The sequence below is a fragment of the Miscanthus floridulus genome, chromosome 1 (genome assembly GCF_019320115.1).
Source record: "Miscanthus floridulus cultivar M001 chromosome 1, ASM1932011v1, whole genome shotgun sequence".
Lineage (NCBI taxonomy): Eukaryota > Viridiplantae > Streptophyta > Magnoliopsida > Poales > Poaceae > Miscanthus > Miscanthus floridulus.
In genome coordinates, this window is record NC_089580.1 from 7,469,132 (window position 1) to 7,491,588 (window position 22,457).

General features: G+C 40.2%; 3 protein-coding genes across 5 annotated transcripts; 1 reads left to right on the forward strand and 2 right to left on the reverse strand.

Annotated features, from left to right (window-relative positions):
- Positions 1 to 1,144: 1,144 nt before the first annotated feature.
- LOC136537063 (uncharacterized) lies at positions 1,145 to 9,036 on the reverse strand. 2 transcript variants are annotated; one of them, XM_066529174.1, is made up of 15 exons: positions 8,809 to 9,036; positions 8,625 to 8,717; positions 8,425 to 8,493; positions 8,056 to 8,145; positions 7,882 to 7,965; positions 7,483 to 7,647; positions 5,375 to 5,562; positions 5,151 to 5,223; positions 4,611 to 4,664; positions 3,950 to 4,207; positions 3,393 to 3,599; positions 3,189 to 3,292; positions 2,726 to 2,870; positions 2,121 to 2,255; positions 1,145 to 1,664 (listed from the first exon to the last, which is right to left on the reverse strand). In XM_066529174.1, the coding sequence occupies exons 1-15, from the start codon at positions 8,911 to 8,913 to the stop codon at positions 1,488 to 1,490; spliced, it is 1,947 nt and encodes a 648-aa protein (XP_066385271.1). In that variant the 5' UTR covers positions 8,914 to 9,036; the 3' UTR covers positions 1,145 to 1,487. The 2 variants fall into 2 exon arrangements, with proteins under 2 accessions (XP_066385271.1, XP_066385310.1); XM_066529213.1 differs by having other exon boundaries at positions 1,148 to 1,664; positions 8,425 to 8,498; positions 8,809 to 8,856.
- An 81-nt stretch (positions 9,037 to 9,117) lies between these two features.
- On the forward strand, positions 9,118 to 17,641 carry LOC136537216 (lysine--tRNA ligase-like). Its single transcript, XM_066529285.1, has 17 exons — positions 9,118 to 9,380; positions 9,482 to 9,557; positions 9,779 to 9,850; positions 9,941 to 10,106; positions 10,192 to 10,285; positions 11,939 to 12,024; positions 12,481 to 12,563; positions 12,893 to 12,973; positions 13,887 to 14,012; positions 14,088 to 14,370; positions 14,476 to 14,572; positions 14,663 to 14,819; positions 15,182 to 15,325; positions 15,402 to 15,470; positions 15,784 to 15,927; positions 16,042 to 16,108; positions 17,185 to 17,641. Exons 1-16 carry the CDS (start codon positions 9,256 to 9,258, stop codon positions 16,078 to 16,080), a joined length of 1,842 nt encoding a protein of 613 aa, XP_066385382.1. The 5' UTR covers positions 9,118 to 9,255; the 3' UTR covers positions 16,081 to 16,108; positions 17,185 to 17,641.
- Positions 17,642 to 18,940: 1,299 nt separating this feature from the next.
- On the reverse strand, positions 18,941 to 21,262 carry LOC136537309 (small ribosomal subunit protein uS19m-like). Of its 2 annotated transcripts, XR_010779108.1 has the most exons (5): positions 21,070 to 21,262; positions 20,912 to 20,979; positions 20,479 to 20,782; positions 20,198 to 20,259; positions 18,941 to 19,167 (listed from the first exon to the last, which is right to left on the reverse strand). XR_010779108.1 is itself a non-coding variant. In XM_066529341.1 (4 exons), the coding sequence occupies exons 1-3, from the start codon at positions 21,151 to 21,153 to the stop codon at positions 20,500 to 20,502; spliced, it is 435 nt and encodes a 144-aa protein (XP_066385438.1). In that variant the 5' UTR covers positions 21,154 to 21,259; the 3' UTR covers positions 18,941 to 19,167; positions 20,479 to 20,499. The 2 variants fall into 2 exon arrangements, 1 of the variants encoding a protein (XP_066385438.1); XM_066529341.1 differs by lacking the exon at positions 20,198 to 20,259 and having other exon boundaries at positions 21,070 to 21,259.
- Between the last annotated feature and the right edge of the window lie 1,195 nt (positions 21,263 to 22,457).

Consider the following 22,457-nt stretch of genomic DNA (forward strand, 5'->3'; position numbering starts at 1 on the left):
CTCATCTTTAATTCATTGTATACTACTATTCCTAGTAAAATAGTAAAATCTGATATAACTTTTATGCTCGGTAGAGTGAACGGAAACGGACTAGGGGTGAGTAAGGGATGAAAAATTATAGAGGAGAAAAAAAAAATGAGGTATACATAATTTTATATTATATTTGAATCAGCACGAGCTCATAGACTATGACTTTTAAAAGCTTTAGCTATCCATACAACCTATGAAAAAGCAGTTTTTTTTAACAATCTCTACCCAAATATGACAATCACATAATTCATCCCTTTTAACACGATCTACAAGGCAGCTTTCAACGATCTCTAGTCGATCAAATAGGGCCCTCTAAGACATTTTTGTACCAATTCTGTGAAAAGCAAAATTTTAACAATCTTTACCCAAATTGTGACAATCACATCATCCACCCCCTATTTTTTTCCAGCTTTTAACACGTTCTACAAAGACTGCAGATTTTAACGATCTCTAGCTGATCACATAGGGCTTTTTAAGACATTCTTCTACAGAAAAGGCTGGTCCGATGGTTCTATGAACTCAGTTGTAGTTGTTCACAGAACTTTGTAGAGCTTGCAGCCCACCGCCATCCGTCAAAAATAGGAGAGCCTAGAGTAAACCGACAAAACGATAAACAGATGGCGGAGCACCACGTGTTCCTTCGTCCTTTTCCTACCAGACACGGGACTACACTTTGTGTTGCATCAGCATATTGTGGCGGATATTCCCACACAAGCAGCGCCACAGTCCACAGCCCACCTAGCACTAGCAGGAGTCGCGTCACCGGGACAAAAAAGGTCCAGCAAAAGGTAAAGGAGAGCAAAAGTACACAATTCCACAGCAAATTCTCCACTGTCCTCTTGCTTTTGTAAGATTTTCATTCCCAAGGCATTGGCGATGGCGGAACAAAACATCATTTAGGTGGTGTTTAAATACAGGAAGTAAAGTTTAAAAATATCACGTCGGATATTGCAGGGTGTCGTATAGGTGTTCGGATACTAATAAAAAAATAAATTATATGATCCGTCAGTAATTCACGAGACGAATTTATTAAGTCTAATTAATCCGTCATTAGCACATGTTTACCATAGCACAACGTTGTCAAATCATGAACTAATTAGACTTACAAATTCGTCCCGCAAATTAGTTGTAATCTGTGCAATTAATTATTTTTTAGTCTATATTTAATACTCTATGCATGTGTCAAACATACGATGTGATAAGGAGTAAACTTTAGGGAGAAAAACTAAACAGGGCCTTATTTATGTGTACACAAGGAAAAGAAAAGCAAAGATATGTAGGAACCATAGCTTCATACTGTTGTGTGTGCTCTCCAACACTCAAATCTACATGCAGATCCTATCCACTTGCTCCACGGATATGCCAGATGCCATCACGCCAGACTTCGTATGCAAGGCTGGAACCTGGAAGAGCATCCACTTGCACGAACCACTAGAATTTGATTGACGCGACGCGAGTCAGCTGCTCTGGTATTCTGAAGCACTCAAGTATTCCCCGTTCTCCTCGAAGTATTCGACCAAGCGTTTCAGGAACCTGTCGTTGCTCACGGTCTCCACGTCACACACCAGACAGCACTGCCTCCTGGCTCGTGTCACCGCCACGTTCATCCGCCTGTGATCACTCAAGAACCCCACCTAAAAGAACCAAAGGCACAAGGTTTACTCAGCAATTGCTACAGAAAACCAGGAGACAACCATTATTGTGTTTGGATTATTATGAGGTGAAGTTTCCCACCTTATATAATCAAACATAACTAGGAAGTAGGAACATCACATTTCGGTTAAGTCAGGTTACCATTTTTTCAGGAGTAGATTTCATTCATTCTCATGACAAAAATTACGAACTGTAGAATCACAAACAAAAAATCTGCAGAACATCTTGCGTAAAAAAGGACCATGCTAGCAATGCTTATAATCCGTGGACCAATTTTTCTACATTTTTTAATAATAAAAACAAGTGCACCTAAATCCTGTTTTTCTGGATATACTATGTAACATTGTATATGCATCAGAGTCTATATTTCTGTATATGTACAGCTCAATATAAAAATAGCAAATTTTCATCTAAGAGGTTCTCAGGAGGGATTTTACCTCTTTCCTTGAGTTAGACCGGACCATTGAAATGATGATGGCTTCTTTCTCCCGGCCTTGAAACCCATCAACTGTCGATATCTCTAAATCTTTCAATTTAGCATCTTTGTTTCTCATCATCTTCAAGCAGGTTACCTATGATATTAAACCATTCAATAATTCAGGCCTTCAGAACTAGGTGAAGCCCTCAAGAAGCCACCATAAATTCATAACAGCCAGATGAATTAAAAGCTGAGAGTTGGAAGAAAATGTTTACAATGTAATAAAACAAGTAAAAGACTGAGGCCATCGGCCATGTAAAATCTGCCAACCACCAACAATGGTGTAAATGAGAAAAAAAGATATACTGTAGATAGGCATCTTATATATTGAACCTTAACAGTGTGAGCACAAAAGACATGAAGCAACAAGCACCTATAGAATGCCCCCCAAAAGGCCGTGTTACATGCATACATATATTAGGTCATGACAATAGGACAGAAGTACAAAGCATCGTTATTAACCAGAAGATCATGTACTGCAGGCATCAGTGGATGACTGGTAAAATTAGCTATTAACTTGAATATTATCTTGAATATGCATAGGGTGACTAAGGGACCAAAAACCTGTGCAGAGTAAGGAGTAATTATTCCAATATCAGAAGCATTAACGCCACTCTCAACAAGCAACTTGGCATGGGCAATGGATACTGCTGCCTCGCCCTCGTTCATGGTGCTCTCCTCTTCGTCTTTTACTTCTTCCATATCACACCTAAGAGTATATGAAAATGTTAGAAACATTATGTGAAAAGCATCCAGAGGGTTCATCTCTTAGGGAAAAAGCATCTTTTTCAACAACAAAAGGATGCCCACACGCATCCTAATTATCTTCTTCGAATACAAAGTATATTTCTACAGAGAAAATAGTAATCCTATTTTCTTTTGTAAAGGTATTTAGCAATACTATTTGCAAGGCATGCAGAGCAAAAAAGGAAAAAAAGAAAATAGTGAAATCTCTATGTATGAACAGTTCAACAAATATAATTACAATAGTGTTCTGAAACAGCGAGAAATATCAGATAACAATCACCCTGTAGTGTCAATGAGTATAATAGTTGGTTCTGTTGAAGAAGATCTAGTGACTTCTTCAAGATCATAGAGCATATGCCCAGCAACACTAGAATGTGCTTTGATCTGAGAAGAAACAAGGGAATAATAAGATGAGGAAAATGACAGGAAAACAATCAAAACCACGACGGAACTGGTAGCATAATAACATAGGGTAAATTCACACCTTATTATTGTAAAGTTCTTTAGACGACCAGCTCATAATGTGCTCGTGCATTCTGTACTGGACAGTGAGCATGGATGTGATTTCCTCTCCATAAGCTTCGGTAAGGCGTTCAAAGAGTGTCTTTCCCATCCCCTTCTTTTCAGCCTCAACACTTTGAATTGTTGGAGGAAGTTGAAGATGGTCTCCAGAAAGAATACATCTTGGCCCCTGGATGCCAAGAAAGTAGATTAAGAAGCTCCAAATCATAACGACAATGACTGAAACTACAGTACTACATTATTACAACCACAGTATTGTGCATGCTGATTTATACTGAACATAAAGGCAATCACTTAGCTAATGGTATTGCCTATCAAGCAGTTCATGACTAAATAACTACCAGTAGCAGGATGCTTTAAGTGAATTTATGTTAAAAATGACTTTTATGTTAAAATTGACTTCATAAATGTCATAAGATTTACCCAGTGGGCAATATTTGTGATGCTGTCAATAGATTCAAATTACATCACTACAGAACACATCACAAACTTTGATTTGTGCTTCAATCTTATACTTACTTTCAACAAGGCTATCCAGCATGCCACCTCAAGTGCCTGAGCAGCTTCATCAATAACAACCAAATCAAATGTAATTCCGTATAGCTTTTTCGAAGATGCGCCAGTCAAAGTTGTCAGCACAACATCAGCGTTTTTCAGTACATCAGTGACTGCAAGCTGCTGTCGTTTTCTCTCCTCTTTTGCAAGGGTTTTGAGCTCTTTCCTGATGTCCCGTTTAGTGTTCCTATCTTTAGCCTTCAGCAATTTGCTATTAAGCACCTACAAGAGACAGGACATGTCAAGAAAAACCTAACCGCAGAGAATAAAGTAACTGAAGTCCAAATTATAAGAGGCTTGTCAGTAGTTTGTTCTTTGATAGCTGTCGGTAGTGTCCAAATAATGTACACACTGCATTCTTTTCCATTTGATGTTTTTTTTTTAATTTTTCGCAGTCCCTGATATGACCCCTGATCTCATTTTGTAGTTACATCACTCGATTCGTAAAACTTAACAAATGTATATATTGTGGTAAATCTGGTGATGTAGTTTTTGCATATCAGAACATTAATACTTGAACATATTCATGTTCAAGTTTTGAAAGCCTGGCAGAATGGATTCTAAGCAGTCATGGTGCAAATAAAAGCAAGAATTTGGAGTGAATGAATAGCTGTTCAGTGTTTACCTTCATTTCCTTGCGAATGTCTCCTGCCAAGCTACTATTATCAGCTCGTAATACCTGGTCCCAGAAGTCATACGAACACATGAAGGTATCACAGGTCAAAGATCATATGACTTTTGTTCATATACTCAAACGAAAATTCTTACAGTAATTTTAAACTGCATATCGTTTACAGTTATTTAAATTATTTAAATAAAATGCATGTATAGTTATATGGTTGATAACAAAAGGAAAAGACAATATAAAACCAACTCATTCCTTGTTGGGAAAAGAAATAATCGCACTGCAATAACAGAGGCAAAAGGTGAGGCAAAAACTGATCTGACCAAAGGGAATACAAGATTCATAAACTGGATTTTCATAAAATATCCAATAAAGGCAAATGATGATTACACTTTACGATGTAGTTGGATAAGCCAATAGTTAGAAAATAGTCAATCGCCACTTACGAAGTAAATAGCAAACTTCATGCATCTAGAAATTCTAGTTCCAACTTCCAAAGCATAGAAGCAAACTGATAAGCCACTAAAAATAGTGTAATACCTGTGCATCAAGAGCGCTGTCGAGCACTTGGGGCAGTAAACGAGCAGGGTGCCCTAACCTCACCAATTTTGTCCTGCAGAAATTCAACAGGCTCATATCACATTTACCAAATTGGTGAAAAAAAGGCATGTAATGCAGTATATGCTTGTCGTTTCTTTCCAACAGAAATCTTAAAGCAAAAATTTTCAGTGATCAAAATATTTCATAACTTTGTTTCAGCAAACCTGTATCGTGCAAGTCGTTCAACGATATTATCCACAGCAATATTAGAAGCAGCACAGGCAAGAATCTTTGATCCACGCTTGACCTCCTGCAATATTATCTCAATAATAGTTGTTGTTTTCCCAGTTCCAGGAGGTCCATGAAGCAAGAAAACATCCCTTGATCCAAGAGCCTTTGAAATAGCCTCTTTCTACAGAAAACATATACAACATTTATTATAAAGTGGTAAAAAAGCATCCAATTTATGCCCTGTAGTTTAAATAATATGCTGTGTCTTGGACATTTATACAAAAGAAACTGAAAAAACATATATGGTGTACAAGGTCAAAGATCAAAACAGTATCTGTGCAGCTCCTGATTTTTTCAAACAATAAAAACAACTCGACCTGCGGGGGGCGGGGGAGGGGGGGGGGGGGGGGGGGGGGTAAGACAGCCCCCGGGCATTGCATTAAGAAGAAGACCTTCTCATACAGGTCAAGAAAATCCCCGAACCCCTGCCTTGAGGAGTGCTACTCAGACCACCTAACCAACTCAGCTAGAGGCCCTTTCACATTTTTTTCAAACAATAATAACTTTCTAACAGAAATTCTCTAGTATGAAACTTTGTAAAACACTGAAACATCAAAACAAGCACAAGTTACAAATGACACAGAAACAACCTAAAGATATGACAAGGTAAACCATCAACATTTAAGAGGGTGCTACGATAGTAGACTGCTGGCTCTACTGCTATGCAAACAAGGCCAACTAACTAGTAGTCCAATATTGAGAGGTAAGAGGGTGAAATACAGAAGCAGTCATAATGCAAAATGTGATGGCACATCCACAAGTTGCTGATGACTGCTGGGCTGGTTTCAGTTGCTACTTCTATTATTGATTTAAATTCAAGAAATACTTGCAACAACAACAACAACAAAGCCTTTAAGTCCCAAACAAGTTGGGGTAGGCTAGAGTTGAAACCTAGCAGAAGCAATCAAGGTTCAGGCACGTGAATAGTTGTTTTCCAAGCACTCCTATCTAAGGCTAAGTCTTTGGGTATATTCCATCCTTTCAAGTCTCCTTTTATTGCCTCTACCCAAGTCAACTTCGGTCTTCCTCTGCCTCTCTTCATGTTACTATCCTGGCTTAGGATTCCACTACGCACCGGTGCCTCTGGAGGTCTCCGTTGGACATGTCCAAACCATCTCAACCGGTGTTGGACAAGTTTTTCTTCAATTGGTGCTACCCCTAATCTATCACGTATATCATCGTTCCGAACTCGATCCCTTCTTGATTCAAGAAATACTTGCAATTGAATAAAAATCTACAGTTGTAATGAATAAAACAAACTATCAACAGCTGTTATATCTTTCTTTTGAAAGACTGAAACTTATTCAAAGTGTAAACTGTTGGGTATTTCGCTGGGTTACATGGCGGTAGCCACACAGTGAATCATTCTGTGGATGTGCTTCTTCACAGTACAATCTATGGATGTGTTTCTTCATAGTACAACCTTAGGAATAAATAAAATGTTAAATGTACTCAAGTGTAACCACTCGTTCACCAGTCATGAAGGAATTAGGTATTTTAGTTTTAACCTCGGCTTGAAATACTTTCAAATATAGTCACAGCGTCTCTCCATATGGTGATAAAACTGATAAAAGCAACTACAACTGTATCATCTTTTGAGTAGTCATTTAAATATGGCAGGCAACAGACACTAACGAAATCCTTTCTGGCATTGCAGCATTTAATTAGTGGCAGACATCCTGGTGAATTGAATTGCAATTCTGGCTCCCATAATTAAAATAATTATGTACTTTAAGTTCAACACTGCAGGTTGAAAAATCAAACTATTAATTCATACATGACTCAACTTCATGCAATTGTAATTAACAATTTACAAGGAAAGAGGGGTTGCAGAACAACAATTTACTGAAATTCTATGGTAAATCATCCTTAAAATAATATAGTAAATCCTATTATTCCAGAAAAATGATAAGTTTCATTTGTATATGGCTTTTCTTTAACTCATACCATGTGGATTAGAACATAAATGGAACTTAATGATGCTGCATCACACAATCAAGAGCAGAATGCAACCAACAAAGGAAGTATTTCAAATGGTAACCTGTGAATCATCCAAGTTCTTATTGAATGGACTGAATTTCATAGTATCCTTGGAGCGCATGGGTGCCTTCTCTCCAAATAAAACAGGAACAAGGTTTGCAGAAGGTCCTGTTTGGACAGCCTTGCTAAGTTCAATTAGTGCATCCTTCATCCTCCGATAAGTGACCTAGAACAGGGATTATCATAATTTGATGTCTGGGTGGTCTGGCAAGCCAGTAAAATCTAAACTACACAAGGAAAAAATCGACAATGAAAGAGGTATATTCAAACTGTAGGTCAATGTAACCAGCAATTAACAAACATGGACAATATGACATTACAAACAAAGAAGTGCAATTATGAGCTTAAAAGGCTTCTATTATCAGGAGAAGGCATGGAATGCTGCAAAATGTTGTAGTACCTCATTTGCAAGCTTCTCAAGACGCAGAGGGCTATTTAAACCATCTTCAGGAATATCATCAAAAGCAACAGTAATGGAAGAATCCTGTTGGTTATGAAACAAAATTGATATTGCTACCTCTACACACAGAGCAAAACCTTAAATTGCCAGTAGCATTAGATGACATGAGTGTACCTTTAAGCGATAAACTACACCTTGACCAAGCGAAGCAGATCCGGCATCTGCCTTATTTGGCTTCAGGGCAACCACATCATGCGTTCCAAACTGCGGTAGAATGAAAAAGTAAAGCTAGCATTATCGGTCTCAGTGCATGTTTTCAATCAACATCCTGTGAATATAAAGGAACTTGTGAGTCTTTCCTATGTCACACTGTCACCCAGTAAATCATGATTATGTATAATGTATGATTGACTGAAACGGAAGTCATCACAAGACCTACAACGGCAAGTGACGGAGAGCTCATTCGCATAACAGTCTGAATTCCTAACCCTAATGCCACGGCAGCAGGCAACAAAAAGAGAGGGCGAGAGACAGCAGGCTCACCTTGTGAGCCGGAAGAACATCGCCTTTGTTGGGCTGGAACTCCAGGAGCGTCTTCCCCATCAGTCCCGTCTACTCTACGCGCCAGGCAGCATAAGCAAGTCAAAGGTCATTAGAAGTTTAGTACTGGAGGCTCAACTGCAGCATTCCTATCACACCAAGCAGCAGAAGCAGCAACAGAAGTAGATAACCGAAGCAGCAACCTGGGCATCGGTGCACTTGAGGTTGGCAATGACGCAGCCCCGCCTCTCCAGGCTCTTGGCGCTCGTCTCGGACTCCGCCGTTATCTCCGCCGCCTGCGCACCCACCCCAGACGCTCTCACCATCCATTTCTGTCACCAGCCGAGTCAACCGCAAACTTGAAACAGAAGAGAGAAAGAGAAAGACCTTCTCGAGATCAATGAGCGGGGCCATGGAGGACACGAACTCCTGCAGCGACATCATCCTCCCCGCCGCGCCCTTGCCGCCGCCGCCTCCTCCTCTCCCCGCCATGTCTTGCCCACTGGAATTTGACACGAATACACGATTGGCCTTGCCTATTATCGGCTACCCCCTTCCACCGAGAAAATCATTAGCAGGGCCGTGTTCCGTGTTGGGCTGAACCCACGTTGTCCAAAATGGCCCATGAAAGCACTAAAGCAGTGGGGATCAGATGACTTGGCGGCTACGAAGGTTTTCCTTTCCTCCGCGCCGCCACTCGCTGCGCTGCCCTAAAACCCTACCACCACCTGCGCCTCCACATTCTAACCGTAACCGCGTCTCATCTTGTTCGCCGTTCTCCTTCCGCCTGCCTCAGCACAAGTCACAACGAAACCCTAGAGGTCCGCGCGCGACATGGCGGACGGCGCGGGCTCGGCGTCTGGTCTGGAGGAGAAGCTCGCGGGGCTCTCAACGGGCGGCGACGGGCAGAATCTTCCGCCGGCGGGTGAGGGCGGAGAGGAGCCGCAGCTCTCGAAGAAGTAGGGACATCCGAGCCTTCCTCTCCCTTGAGCCCGTTGGTTTTCCTTGGTATTTCTGTTCCTGATTCGGGGGTTGGTTGTTCCGTGTTTGATGTGTGCAGCGCGAAGAAGAGAGAGGAGAAGAGGAAGAAGCAGGAAGAGGAGCGGAGGCTCAAGGAGGAAGAGAAGAAGAACAAGGTGAGGAACATTTGTGTTGTTGTTTCTTCCTGTTATTGCAATTCTTGTTATGTGCTAAATCAGTGAGTCCTGGATTAATTTGGTCAGAACATGTCATTCCTTCCACCAAGTATTGTTAGCTTTGTTAGCTCTAGAAGATGACTAGTGCTGCAGTTGGAAGTTAACTTTTGACAATGTTAGTGCCAAAGCTCAAAATTGATGTGTGCCTTCTGTTGGTATAGGCTGCGGCAGCTGCTGCCAGTGGAAAGCCTCAGAAGGCATCTGCTGCTGACGAGGATGACATGGATCCCACTGTATGTTGCATCTTGCTTTCTCCTGTCTTGCCTTTTTAAATTCTGTTCCTTATTCTTACTCTTATTGGATGGATGTGTCTCCTGCTGCAGCAATACTATGAGAATAGGCTCAAGACTCTTGATTTGCTCAAGGCCACAGGTGTAAACCCCTATCCCCATAAGTTCCCGGTTGGCATCTCTGTAGCCGAATACATTGAGAAGTACAAGGCCTTGAGCAATGGGGAGAAGCTTACAGATGTGACAGAGTGTTTAGCTGGTAACTCCTTTTGTTTTCCTAGGGTTGTATTCTTAACTTGGAGATTCATATAGGTCTCATTTGTATTTTTTTTTTATCATCAAAGGGAGGATCATGAACAAGAGGACATCATCATCTAAGCTATTCTTTTATGATCTTTACGGTGGTAGCATGAAGGTTCAAGTGATGGCTGATGCCAGGTAAAACTTTCAAGTCTAGTATGGTGTTCAGTTGTCATGTTTCTTCACTATGCAACTAGCCTATTATTGCTTGAGCTGATTGTCAACCACTGCATGGGGTTCATATTTTTTTATGCACTAGATCATGGCCCTTTTTGGTGCATCGGCTTTCCAGCTTCTGCTTCTTTTTCAGCTGCCACAGATGCCAAATGCAAAACTTTTCGAGTAGCAAGCGCTTATGGGAAATGAACTAGCATGCAATTTTTCCAGCGGTGGCAGGGGATCAGCTTTTAAACCACGCCTCCCCTGCATGACTGCCTGATGCCTGTGCTCCTCCCTTCTCCATGCATGCTGCTCCTCGCTTCTCCCCCACAGCAAGCAGCAGTGGCGCTTTGCCACTTTCACCTCCCTCCTCTGCCAGAAAGCCTCCGCTCTTCCACAAGCATGTCCACGGTCGCGCCACTTCTTTGCCGTGCTGCTCTCTGCATCTGTCACCTGAGGCTGCGCCACCCCTCTGCATCCGGCTCCCTGCTCTGGAAGGCCATGGAGCTCGCCGGCGGCAGATCCGCACACACGTCCCTTGTCCTCCGCACCGATCCTGCCAGGCTAAGCAGCACGCAACCCTGTTCCTGCATGACGAAATCCGATCATGGGGGGTGCACGTGCACTGTGCTCGCCCACACCAGCAGTTGTGTTTTCACAGAAGACCGGCCAGGCCAGGCCATGGATTTGCTCTCCTACGATGAGAGCACTGGAGAGTGGAGGCAACCTTGTTCATCTCTGGATCCTCACAAAAAAAAAAAAGTTGAAAGAGAATCTGAACCTCCGAACAGGATAACGTTTTACTCAGCAGCTTGTCTGGGAAGTGGCTTCTCTGCACAGCTAGAACAAAGCAGCTTATACAGAAGTTTAAGCTGTTACAAACAGGGCCTCACTCATCCCCTGTTCTGCACTAACTCATAGAAAAGAGCTCCCTGGTGGTAGAATTCATGCTTTAACTCTGCACATTCATGGTAGATCAAGCACCAGTAGTTAAAGCAAGTCTAGACTACTGATCCTACTTGGCTACTTATGTAGTAGTTTGTGATGGAAATACTCCCTGAACTATACTAATGGCATATGATATGGCTTAGCTAGTTTAATTTTTCATTGCTTGGTCAGCAAAAGGTAGTTTCCTTTTGGTTTTCTATCGGAAATGTCACATAGATCTACAATATTTGTCAGCTCGAGAGATAAAGGTGACCTATTTTGTAGAATAGTTGAGCCTCGTATGGTGACACGATGAAGTATGAAGTGTCTCATTTGTGCCAAAAGGTCTTGTTTTCCTTGTGCTTTTATTTATATCGCAGGACCAAACATAAGGTTATGTTTTTTAGTGGACAGTGCATACTTAATACTCCCTCTGTTCCAAATTATAAGATATTTTGGCTTTTCTAGATACATTGCTTTTACTATGTATCTAGACATAGAGTATATCTAAGTGCATAGCAAAAACTACGTACCTACAAAAGCTAAAACGTCTTACAATTTGGAACGGAGGGAGTAGTTCTGCTTGCAGATATTTACTTGATAACCTATTTTCTCAATTATGAATATTTTTTAATCATAAAAGTGGGATTTAAGAGATCAATTATTTATACTGGACTGTATTTTTTACCATTTTATTTTTTATAGGACCTCAGAGTTGGACGAAGCTGAATTCTCTAAGTACCACTCGGGTGTGAAGCGAGGTGATATTGTTGGCATATGTGGCTATCCAGGTTTGTTGTGTTCAGCTCAAAGCTTCGAACTATTAACTATAAGTAGGGACTTCTATGAACTATTTTGGTTGAAATATTAGTATTTATATTTAGCCGATAGAAATGTTATACTTAGGTAAGTTATCCTTTTGTTATGGTTACAGACATTCAATACAGAATTCAAGTAGCATGTTTTCTTGAAAAAACTGTACTGTTATGTAGTTTATGTTCCTGGTTAACTCTACAGTTCTATTGTTTGCCTGACCACTCAATGATTTGATGATTGTTATGTTTTTCTTGCTATTTTTTATAAACTTTGATTTTTCAATTTGTTGAACATTAAGAAAATGCAATCCAGTTACACAAGTGATAGTGGTGCATGCTATTTGTCTGAGCAATTACAAAATCATAAGATTTCTTGCTATTTTATTGTATTTTTTCTATGTTTGATAAGTTAATCAATATGTTGAATATCAGGGAAAAGCAACCGAGGGGAGCTTAGCGTATTCCCAAAGAAATTTGTCGTGCTCTCTCCATGTCTTCATATGATGCCTCGACAGGTGAGAATCAAAATATAATTCAAAAAAAGTCTCTCTTTTTATTGTTTAACAGCATGAGAAGGAAGTTGACCAATAAGTTGCAATTTTGGACCCTCTGGATATTGTGGGGACTGTGGCTTTGGCAAACTTATGCTTTCAAGAAGGCCCTATGATATAGTTGAAATGTTTACATATTTAGTGTGTTCAAGCAATCTTTTTAGTTTCTATTTTCAACCCTCTGATGTTGTGGGGGCTGAACACTGCTTTGGCATACTTTAGGCATTAAAGAAGGCCCATTTTCCTATAATATCAGTTGCAATCTTTACATATCAAGTATTTATTTATTACAGAAAGGTGAAGGAAGTGCGGTGCCTGTACCGTGGACTCCAGGAATGGGTAGGAACATCGAAAATTATGTTTTAAGGGATCAGGTTTGTCATCATTCTTCATTATGTCTTACTTTTCTTGCTTAAACATAAAAATTGGTTATTTACCACTTCTTCAGGCAAGTAGTGTTGTCTTATTTCCTGGCGTTCTGTGGTTCCAAAACATTTGAAGCTTGTTCTTGCAAGAATAAAGTGCTTTCCTCTAGCATCCTGAATATGTAACAAACAACTAGGGAACATTTCCGATCATAATGGAGAATGGACCGTTGTAATCTAATCCAGGTAGCTCACAACTATGCAATGCGGTCAACTTTTTTGGGTTCATGTTGGCTGGCCATTGTTGTGATCACATTTTGGCTGAAAAATATGAATAAGGCATGTGATATCAGGACACTTGTAAGGATTAGTAAGCCTGTTGAAATAATAGAAAACATGCCTACTCACTTAGGCTTTGTTTCTATGCGCTAGGATGGTTTTCTTTCCATGCGCTAGGATGGTGTGGGATCCTGGCCCGATGCTGGACCACCCTTGTACAATACAAATATGGCCTTACTGTGCAGACAGACAATACTAGCATGCTTAGGGGATCATTTTTTCTAATTTTGCTGTCTCGCCTGTGTTGTGGCGTACCTGTACCTCTATGTGATGTTTATTTTGAGAAATGGGATGCGTATGACACATCCAATCCTGATCTGGAACCTGACTCGCTATTTTTGGCATAAGAATTCTATGGGCTGGCCAATCACCAATTAGCACATTATTATATTAACAAAAGTGAGGGATGGCGTCATCCCACTGATCACCATGGGTTGATTCCTGAAACCAAATACATCTATTGTTTCTTTAGCAAGTTAATTGCGAACAATGAATAGTTCACTTTTAGTTTGGCCTGTGTTCAAATGTTGATAATAACTAGAAACCATGCTTTGGTTTTTAATTGTTTGTTTTCTGATGTCAGGAAACTCGGTATCGTCAAAGGTATCTTGATCTTATGGTAAACCATGAAGTGAGGCATATCTTCAAGACACGATCTAAAGTTGTCTCATTTATCCGGAAATTTCTAGATGAACGTGAATTTTTGGAGGTAAGCACAAGATTTGTGCAGTTTCTTTCCAGATTCCAGTTGACACTTCAATATCTGACCTTTTGTGTATTCTAGGTGGAGACTCCGATGATGAACATGATTGCTGGTGGAGCAGCTGCGAGGCCTTTTGTTACACACCACAATGAATTAAACATGAGGCTTTTTATGCGTATTGCACCTGAATTATATCTGAAGGAATTGGTTGTTGGTGGATTGGACCGTGTTTATGAAATTGGAAAACAATTCAGGAATGAAGGAATTGATTTAACACACAATCCTGAATTCACAACTTGTGAATTTTATATGGCTTATGCCGATTACAATGATTTGATGGAGCTTACTGAAACCATGTTGTCAGGTAACCATGTGTTCACTAAATAATGCTGCACCATTGTAACTTTTTTATCACGTCATGTAAAAATGGAGTATTTACCCCTATATATTTTTATTTTATGGTTAATAGGCATGGTTAAGGAGCTGACAGGTGGCTATAAGATAAAATATCATGCAAATGGAGTTACGAACCCCCCAATAGAAATTGATTTCACGCCTCCCTTCAGGTAGTCAACAGATGCTCTTCAAAGCATCAATATAACTTATATTTTCCCTGGGTGTGCCTTTTACAGTTTTTTTCTTTTGTCTTATTGCAGAAGGATAGATATGATTAAAGATTTGGAGGCTATGGCCAATCTCAATATACCAAAAGATCTATCAAGTGATGAAGCGAATCGTTACTTGATAGAAGCATGTGCGAAGTATGACGTGAAATGTCCACCTCCCCAAACGACATCACGGTTGCTTGACAAGGTTTCTATTTTGACTTAATGGAAACTGCAGCATGCTGTTGTATTTGATTTTGGCAGTTAGATTTCAGTACTGATAATATACTTCTTTACTTGAAGAAGCATGCATTGTCCATCCGGCTAGTAGAATTTTGTTTTATTTCCCACTGAATCTCTGATTTGTCAAGGTCTTTATGGTGTTGACTTCAATACTTTTCCATTCTATTGGGAAAAAAACACATTGTCTGAGGAATGCTTAGCTTGAATTCATTTGTTTACATGTCAAGGTCTTGGCCTTTTGGAGTTTGGATCAATTATTTCTGTTGCAGTGTATCCCACTAAAATATATTTGCTATAATACTGATGTTCTCTGTTGGTATTGGATAGTTAGTTGGCCATTTCTTGGAGGAGACGTGTGTGAATCCAACATATATCATCAATCATCCAGAGATAATGAGTCCATTGGCAAAGTGGCATAGGTCCCGACCTGGATTGACTGAGAGGTTCGAGCTATTTGTTAACAAACATGAGGTATATACTGTTCTTCATTGGCATTCCATGTTTTGCTTCCTTGATGTTTCACAGTATGACCTTCAAATGCCTGTAGGTGTGCAATGCATACACAGAGTTAAACGATCCTGTTGTGCAGAGGCAACGGTTTGAGGAGCAACTAAAGGTAATTTTTAACTTAATGAACACTCAAGTAACCTTGCAGATTGTATATTCCTTTTAGAAGCAACCTAAGTCATTGCTATGTTTTGGATTTCTGAGTCCAAGCATGCACATGCTTGTGTGCGCCTAAGAATATAGAACCAAAAAGGAATGTATGTTGGAAGGGATAGAATGACAAGAAGAGCACAAAAGTTCCTGAACGCTTTTCCTGTTATATTTTCAATTGGGCATTAACTGAGACTTGCATTTGCTGTTCTCTATCCTTCCTTTATTAGGAGTGGTGAGTTGTATAGTCTTTAACTTCGTATCATGTCCAGGATCGTCAATCTGGTGATGATGAAGCTATGGCCCTGGACGAAACATTCTGTACTGCCCTTGAGTATGGTCTACCACCAACAGGCGGTTGGGGCTTGGGAATTGATCGCCTCACGATGTTGCTAACAGATTCCCAGAACATTAAGGTTCGCGTATTTCCGTCAGTTCTATTCCATATGAATGTCCAATGCTTTCTTGACATTCTTGGCTTTCACTGGGATATTATTGACTGATATATAATTCTTTCAATGCAAACTCAGGAAGTTCTTCTATTCCCGGCTATGAAGCCTCAAGAGTAGCTACCACAGAGCCAAAAGCCACAAAAGGGTATGCTTATGAGTCTAACTTTTAAGACTCTTTGTTTGCTTGATTGAGAACAGTAAATGGTAATTTTCAAGCATGTAAGGCATTTTTTTCTACATATTTTTCAAGTTGAAAGAACAATTAATAATTCACCTTTCTGAGGTATGGTTTGGAATTAGGATGTCTATAAGTCAACAACTTTTTAGGCCAAATCACCTCTCTACAACTTTGTTTGCTTTTTGCTGCACTTGTAGATTAAACTTGCAATTTATTTGAATACTTTCTTGAAGGGTGTCTAGAGATTGCAATCTTTGCTGACCTCTGGATAAAGCGTTTACAATTGTTTATCACTAGCCGCAGTGTGTGAAATGATAGACAGCCATCTAGTTACATGTGCACAGTTCAGGATGAACCAAGGTTTTGTTTTTGTTGTTGCCTTGAGTTATAGTTTTCAAGATTGTATGGAATTATAACTTTCTCCACAGAAATTATGAATTTGTAAAAAGATTCTATTTTGTTATATTCTATGTAGTCAGAAATAACTGCTAGCAACCCACGATTAACTGAGCCCAAATGAGAGAGCATTCAAAAGTACATTACCGTTTCCATTGTAGAATAGCCCTGAAAAGGGACTAATGACATTCTATATGTTATACCTCATGCCTTGGCACCAGCAAAGAATGGTGATTTCCTATTGCCCTGTGCTGAGCTTGAGGTGAAGCTCTGAATTTAACGTTGTGTAAAACTCATGGTGACACTGAGTCGCTTCAGTCGTTTAATCTGCCTTAAAAAGCAGAGGACTAATGCCATGTGTTTTAGGAAATACATAGTTACATACCTTTTTTGGTAGGGTTGAGATTTAAAAATTTATACTCTACACAATGGAGACATTTCAGGAAATCTGTCTGACTCTAGATTCCCTGGACGTGCTGAGTGCACTGTTCTACATTTCTATTGGAAGCTTTGTTTGATATGCTGTTTCAGTTTCTAGTGCCCGATGCTGATTGTGTTGTATAATTCAGACGTCCTCATTGTTGATTTTTACACTAGCTGCACCGCATCTAATTCTGGTTACGCTAACTCGGATGTTTGTGTCACAGTTCAAAGCAAACATGATGCTACATAGGCTGGAGGATATAGTGAAGTCCTTGGATCTGTTGTGACTTATACATCTTTTTGCCTGTGTGTGTGTGCGAGGTTTCCATTTTTTATTATTTTTTCTAAACCATCTTGTATTGTCCGGCAGCCAGTTATTAACCAGAAAATGTAAGAAAGTTCAGTTTAACTTCAAACGTGGGGTTTTGCAAATACTCTGGGTCTGTGTGCGCTCAAATTGGTGAGAAGCATGCGCAAAATGTATGATCGTTGTTTACTTGAAGCTAATGTTTAGCCATTATTCAGGCTAAACTGCCACTAGAATGTGCAAAACGATCTTTTTGAACAGGGTATATCATATATGGAAACCTTGCAATCAGCTGAGTTGAATATTGTAAAACAAATTGACAATGTTACACAGCTTCCATTTAGAAAGGCACAATTTCCTTTTGCGGCAGCAAATTTTCAATTATCTTCGTTTCTTAAGCTGAATTTAATAATTATATGGTTTAAATTTGTGGCATTGTAAATTAAACCTGTATAAATGTTGCCAAATGGCTTTGGAATCGTTTAACTCGTTGCCCCTATGGATCGTCATCATCTACAACATCACTGCACGTAACCAGCATCTCCGTTTTTCATCAACTTCTGAATCCGAATTCACCAGAACTCAGTTCACATCAAAAGATTCTGAGGGGTGTTAGTGCCAGTCGTGATATCTGCACTTATCCAGGCCTTGTTTAGATTGGGGTTAGGAATCAGTATTTGGTACGGTAACACTTTCGTTTGTATTTGACAATTATTGTTCAATCATGGCTTAACTAAGCTCAAAAGATTCGTCTCGTAATTTACAATCAAACTGTGTAATTAGTTATTTTTTTTATCTACATTTAATACTCCATGCATGTGTCCAAAGATTTGATGTGACGAAGAGAGAGTAAAAAAACTTGCAATCTAAACAAGGCCTCGTTACCTCAGGTCGTCAGCAGTACAATTGTAGAGAGGCCAGAGCATCGAGCCTTGACACTAATCCCAAGGAGTATTTGTATTACTGTGGAGACATCTGGGCAATTGGGCCCTCATTCCAATTTCCAGACCTGTGACTGGCTGCCGGTTCCAGTCAATTGTTGAATTGTGTTGCTCACTGCTATTCGAGTCCAGCTAGATCATCAAGTATAATCTTTCACTAATATATTTGTTCAACTGGCGCAACAGAGGCAGATCAGATTGTTCCACTGTAAAGAAATCGAAGTAGTATGTAAAGATGGAAGCCTTGTACCTTGCTCCTAGATACATAATAAGATTTGTGGCCCTCAAGTAATCTGCTGCGAGTGATCTCATTATCATCAAGGATGATTCTGTACTTCTAAATAAATTAAATTTAATGTAAGAAGAGCAATAGACAGGTTCACATGACCTGGTTATTGTGGTGTTAATACTTGAATATCATCTTCCCTGTTGCCGGCTGACATGCTTCATCTACTGTATTGCAAATTTGGGGCGAGAAAATCCTTCATGGTCTCCCTGACTAACATTGTGTATTGTAGGATGTATTGATCTTCAGGAAATCCTTCTGCTATTTAAGTGGCTACCAGACGAACCTCGTGGGGTTCTTTGGCAAATGATGCAAGGCAAAACTTGTTTGCTGAGGCAGAGCAAAGGATCTATCAAACGGCTACTTGAGGCACTCAAATCTGCTAGCAGCAGTCAGTTTCAACAAGAAATATTCTAATGGAAAGGTAGCTAATTCTGGCCAAAAACAATCTCTAAAGCATAACTTATAATCAGTTTAATGTTTGCTCATAACACCAATAGTAAGCGGTAATTAACAGAGGGAACAGAGTCCATGGGCAAATCTTTTAAGTAAGATGAGCTAACATTCTCCTGAAATTATTTGGTCTGAGAAAAAAGCAGTCCAGATCGTAAACTCTGGTGATTCAAGTGCTTGTTTGTCAACTATGCCCTCATCCCACCGTCCTTAAACCCACCTGAAAAGTGATAAACACAGTGGTGTAAATATCTGAGCAAATGACAAGAAGTTAGCACTGCCCTGTAAGCTTAATGGCTTTTTGCAATCATAGTGAAAACACATTTAGTGAACCAAGCTTCTGCAATTATCACATAAGCAATTGAGAACACCGTTACTCATATTTATGGCCACATATCTCAACTGTGTTCCCTTCTAGCTCGCATAAGATGTTTTTTTTAGCATAATAGCTGGCATAAGATGTCATAACGTGCATTGCATTTCATGCTTGCTTCATAGGCGTACTGTTGCTCACTGCATATCAAAAGGTACTGGTACAGATTGTGGCTTTAGGTGTGGCGATCTTTTCACAGCTACCACCCTATATATGCATAATGCACACTAAAAGCATGCCGATAACACATGTGGAAAGGATGGTTCCAGCCTTTGTCTACACAGAGCCACAGATCACAGAGTCACTTTAGCAAGGGATGTAGCTTATTCATAGCTCAATTGCACTGGAAGGACAAATCAATTTAACCCAGCCACAATAAAAGCAGAAAAAATTTGGGCTAGCATCTCTTAACCATGTGACAAAGATTTGCCGGCAAAGATCAACCCTGACGTGAGGCACAGCTCACTAACACACTTACCAAACACATAAATAAAAGACATGCTCCTATACTTAGATACATCACCCCTCTTATAACATGCATTCACTTCACAATTTTGTATCTGCAATCTATACCCAAAAAAAAAGACTAAAACTAACAAAAATATAATTCAATCATCTCCAGAGGTTAAAATTGTGCTGCAAGATAAACAGACAAGAATATTGTACAGCGGAACAGAGTACTGTGCAGGAAAACAGGTCGAATTCAGATTGCCATAACTCCTGATCTACCTAACAAATCTCCGGATCCTTTATCTTTCTAGGAAGGTAATGAAATTATCTACAATCTATTAATACATCAATTTTTTAATATAGAGTGTAATCTACTCAACTAATACATCAATTTTCGAAACATAGATTGGACATTGATCAAACCTACCAATCAGATCTAGAAGAATACCACAAGCAGGATGTGGGCAATGTGGGTTTGTTCTTTTTTTCCTGTGTTCCATCATTTCACACCAGTTAGGCTCGAAGCTAAATACAAACAACCCAGATTATTGTGATAGAGAACCCAAATTAGTGCAAGCTGAATGTTTTTTCCTACCAGCAACTAATTAAAAGTTCAGATAAACAAAAAAAAAACCTGAAACTGCAGGTAAACTTTATGCTGTATCAGCTGACATCTAAATTCATTTCTTATGACATATATAACCTCACCTTTCATGCACATTTCTCCTTTTACTTTCTGCCCTTTCCTTGATTTCCCTTTGCTTGTATTGCTCGATGCGGCCTTCGTCTCCGTGTAAAAGCAAACTCTCCGAATTTATGGCCAACCTTCCCTTCAGTGATCTTGCACCGGACATGAGTTTTTCCGTTGTAAATGAGCACAGAGGAACCGACGAATTCCGGCAAAATAGAAGATCTACGAGACCAAATCTTCTTGCCATTCATATTTTCTCTGTTCTTCTTAATTTTAGCCAGGAAAGCATCAACGAATGCTCCCTTCCATAGAGCCCTTGAGCTGCACACAGCAGTAGATGCATACAATTCAACGATCAACAAGCAATGCAAGAGGTAGACTGACATAGAAGTACAAGCTAGCGTTGGTGATGATCCGCATACACAATAAGCTTGTTGTAGTTATATTTACCTGAAAGCACGAGCCGCTTCTCCAAGGCCGGAGAGTAGTGGAAATGCGGTGTGCTGGGCCCTGGGAGCCTGATCAGGCCACGCGGTGGAACATACAAGTTGATCAGATCAACATCGACACACGAACAACCAACAATACCAGAGAGGGGGAGGTGGCACCTGAGAGATGGCCGCGGCGGCGGCAGCGGGGAGGGCATGGCTAGACCTGGCGAACCTCGAGGCGATGAGAGAACCAATCGCCATGGCTTACTCTCAGGCTTGGGCTTTGCTTCCGGCAGCAGCGGCGGCGGCGGCACCGTGTAGAGACGAAGACGAGGAAAAAATGGTGAGATCCCAAACAACCTAGTGGGCGGCGCGGCGGCGGGCCTCGCAATCCGTTGAGTTGGGCCGGCATGGGCTGCCAAAGAAGAAAGAAATGAAGCCCAGGGTCTAGGGTATTTCGTATTTGCATCCGAAAAAAACTCTTTTTTGCCCCTAAATTCTTGCCGGAATCAAGAAATTGTCTCCCACGACTCTCAAAAACTATTCTAAATTACTCTACTTCCCTGCTACAGTTAATAGTGTTTTTTGCGGCTTCATCCATTTTCATTAATTAAATAGGTTTGGTAAACACATGATATGATTTTAATAAAGCAAAAAAATAGTTGACATCTCTAATGAGAGAAACGACACCTGCGAAACGTCACCAGGGGTTGCCGGATGGGGCTTGCATCGTATATTTTGCATGAACGGACGCTGGGCGGAACTGTATTCCAAAAATGTAGAGGGTTTGGTAAGATTGTACGAGCAAATACAGAAGAACTGAGATGTTATTTGGTTGTCTGCATGAGCAGATACAACTTGTCTACTCATTTGTCAATGATACAAGTGAAGCCAGTGTTGGAGTGGTCGTTAGGGAATCACAACGGCAAAGTTCTTTTGACGGCTTGGCATGTGTTGTTCCGCTGCGCCTGAGCAGAGGAAGCGGAAGGCCAATCCTGTGCGGAAGGCCTCTGTTTGATCTTACAACGGTGCTCAGGCGGTCTTCAATAGAAGACCCATCACGAGACTCAAATCCAAAATGTATCCTCAACATAATATTTACTCGTCACTGCTGCCCGCGCTTCGCTGCGGGTGATGTGCTTGATATAGGTGGCTCATATGTTTAATATGTTCCTCATCGCGTTGGTACGAAAGGTTGGTCTATTTGGTACATTAAATGAGTAAATATGAGAAGGAAATGTAGCATGGCTTTTTTCATTACAATGTTGTAAATGAACATAGAGGTTGGTTGTCATTACATGGTGCCTATTGTAGGTCAGCAAATCAATGACATGTTAGTGGAAAGAAGTATTTGATGGAGTTGGGCTCCAGCAACTAAGACACTTAGATTCAAAGCACAACATTGGCTGGGATTGCATTATAGGTGGAAAAAGCAAAAACTACAACACAAGTATGTCTCTTAACGTGAGGGTTTACAAAATAGTGAATTAGAATCCACTCCCCTTAGACGAAACTACAACACATTTTGTAAATCTGGAATCACACGAAAGACTACACAGCGTCAA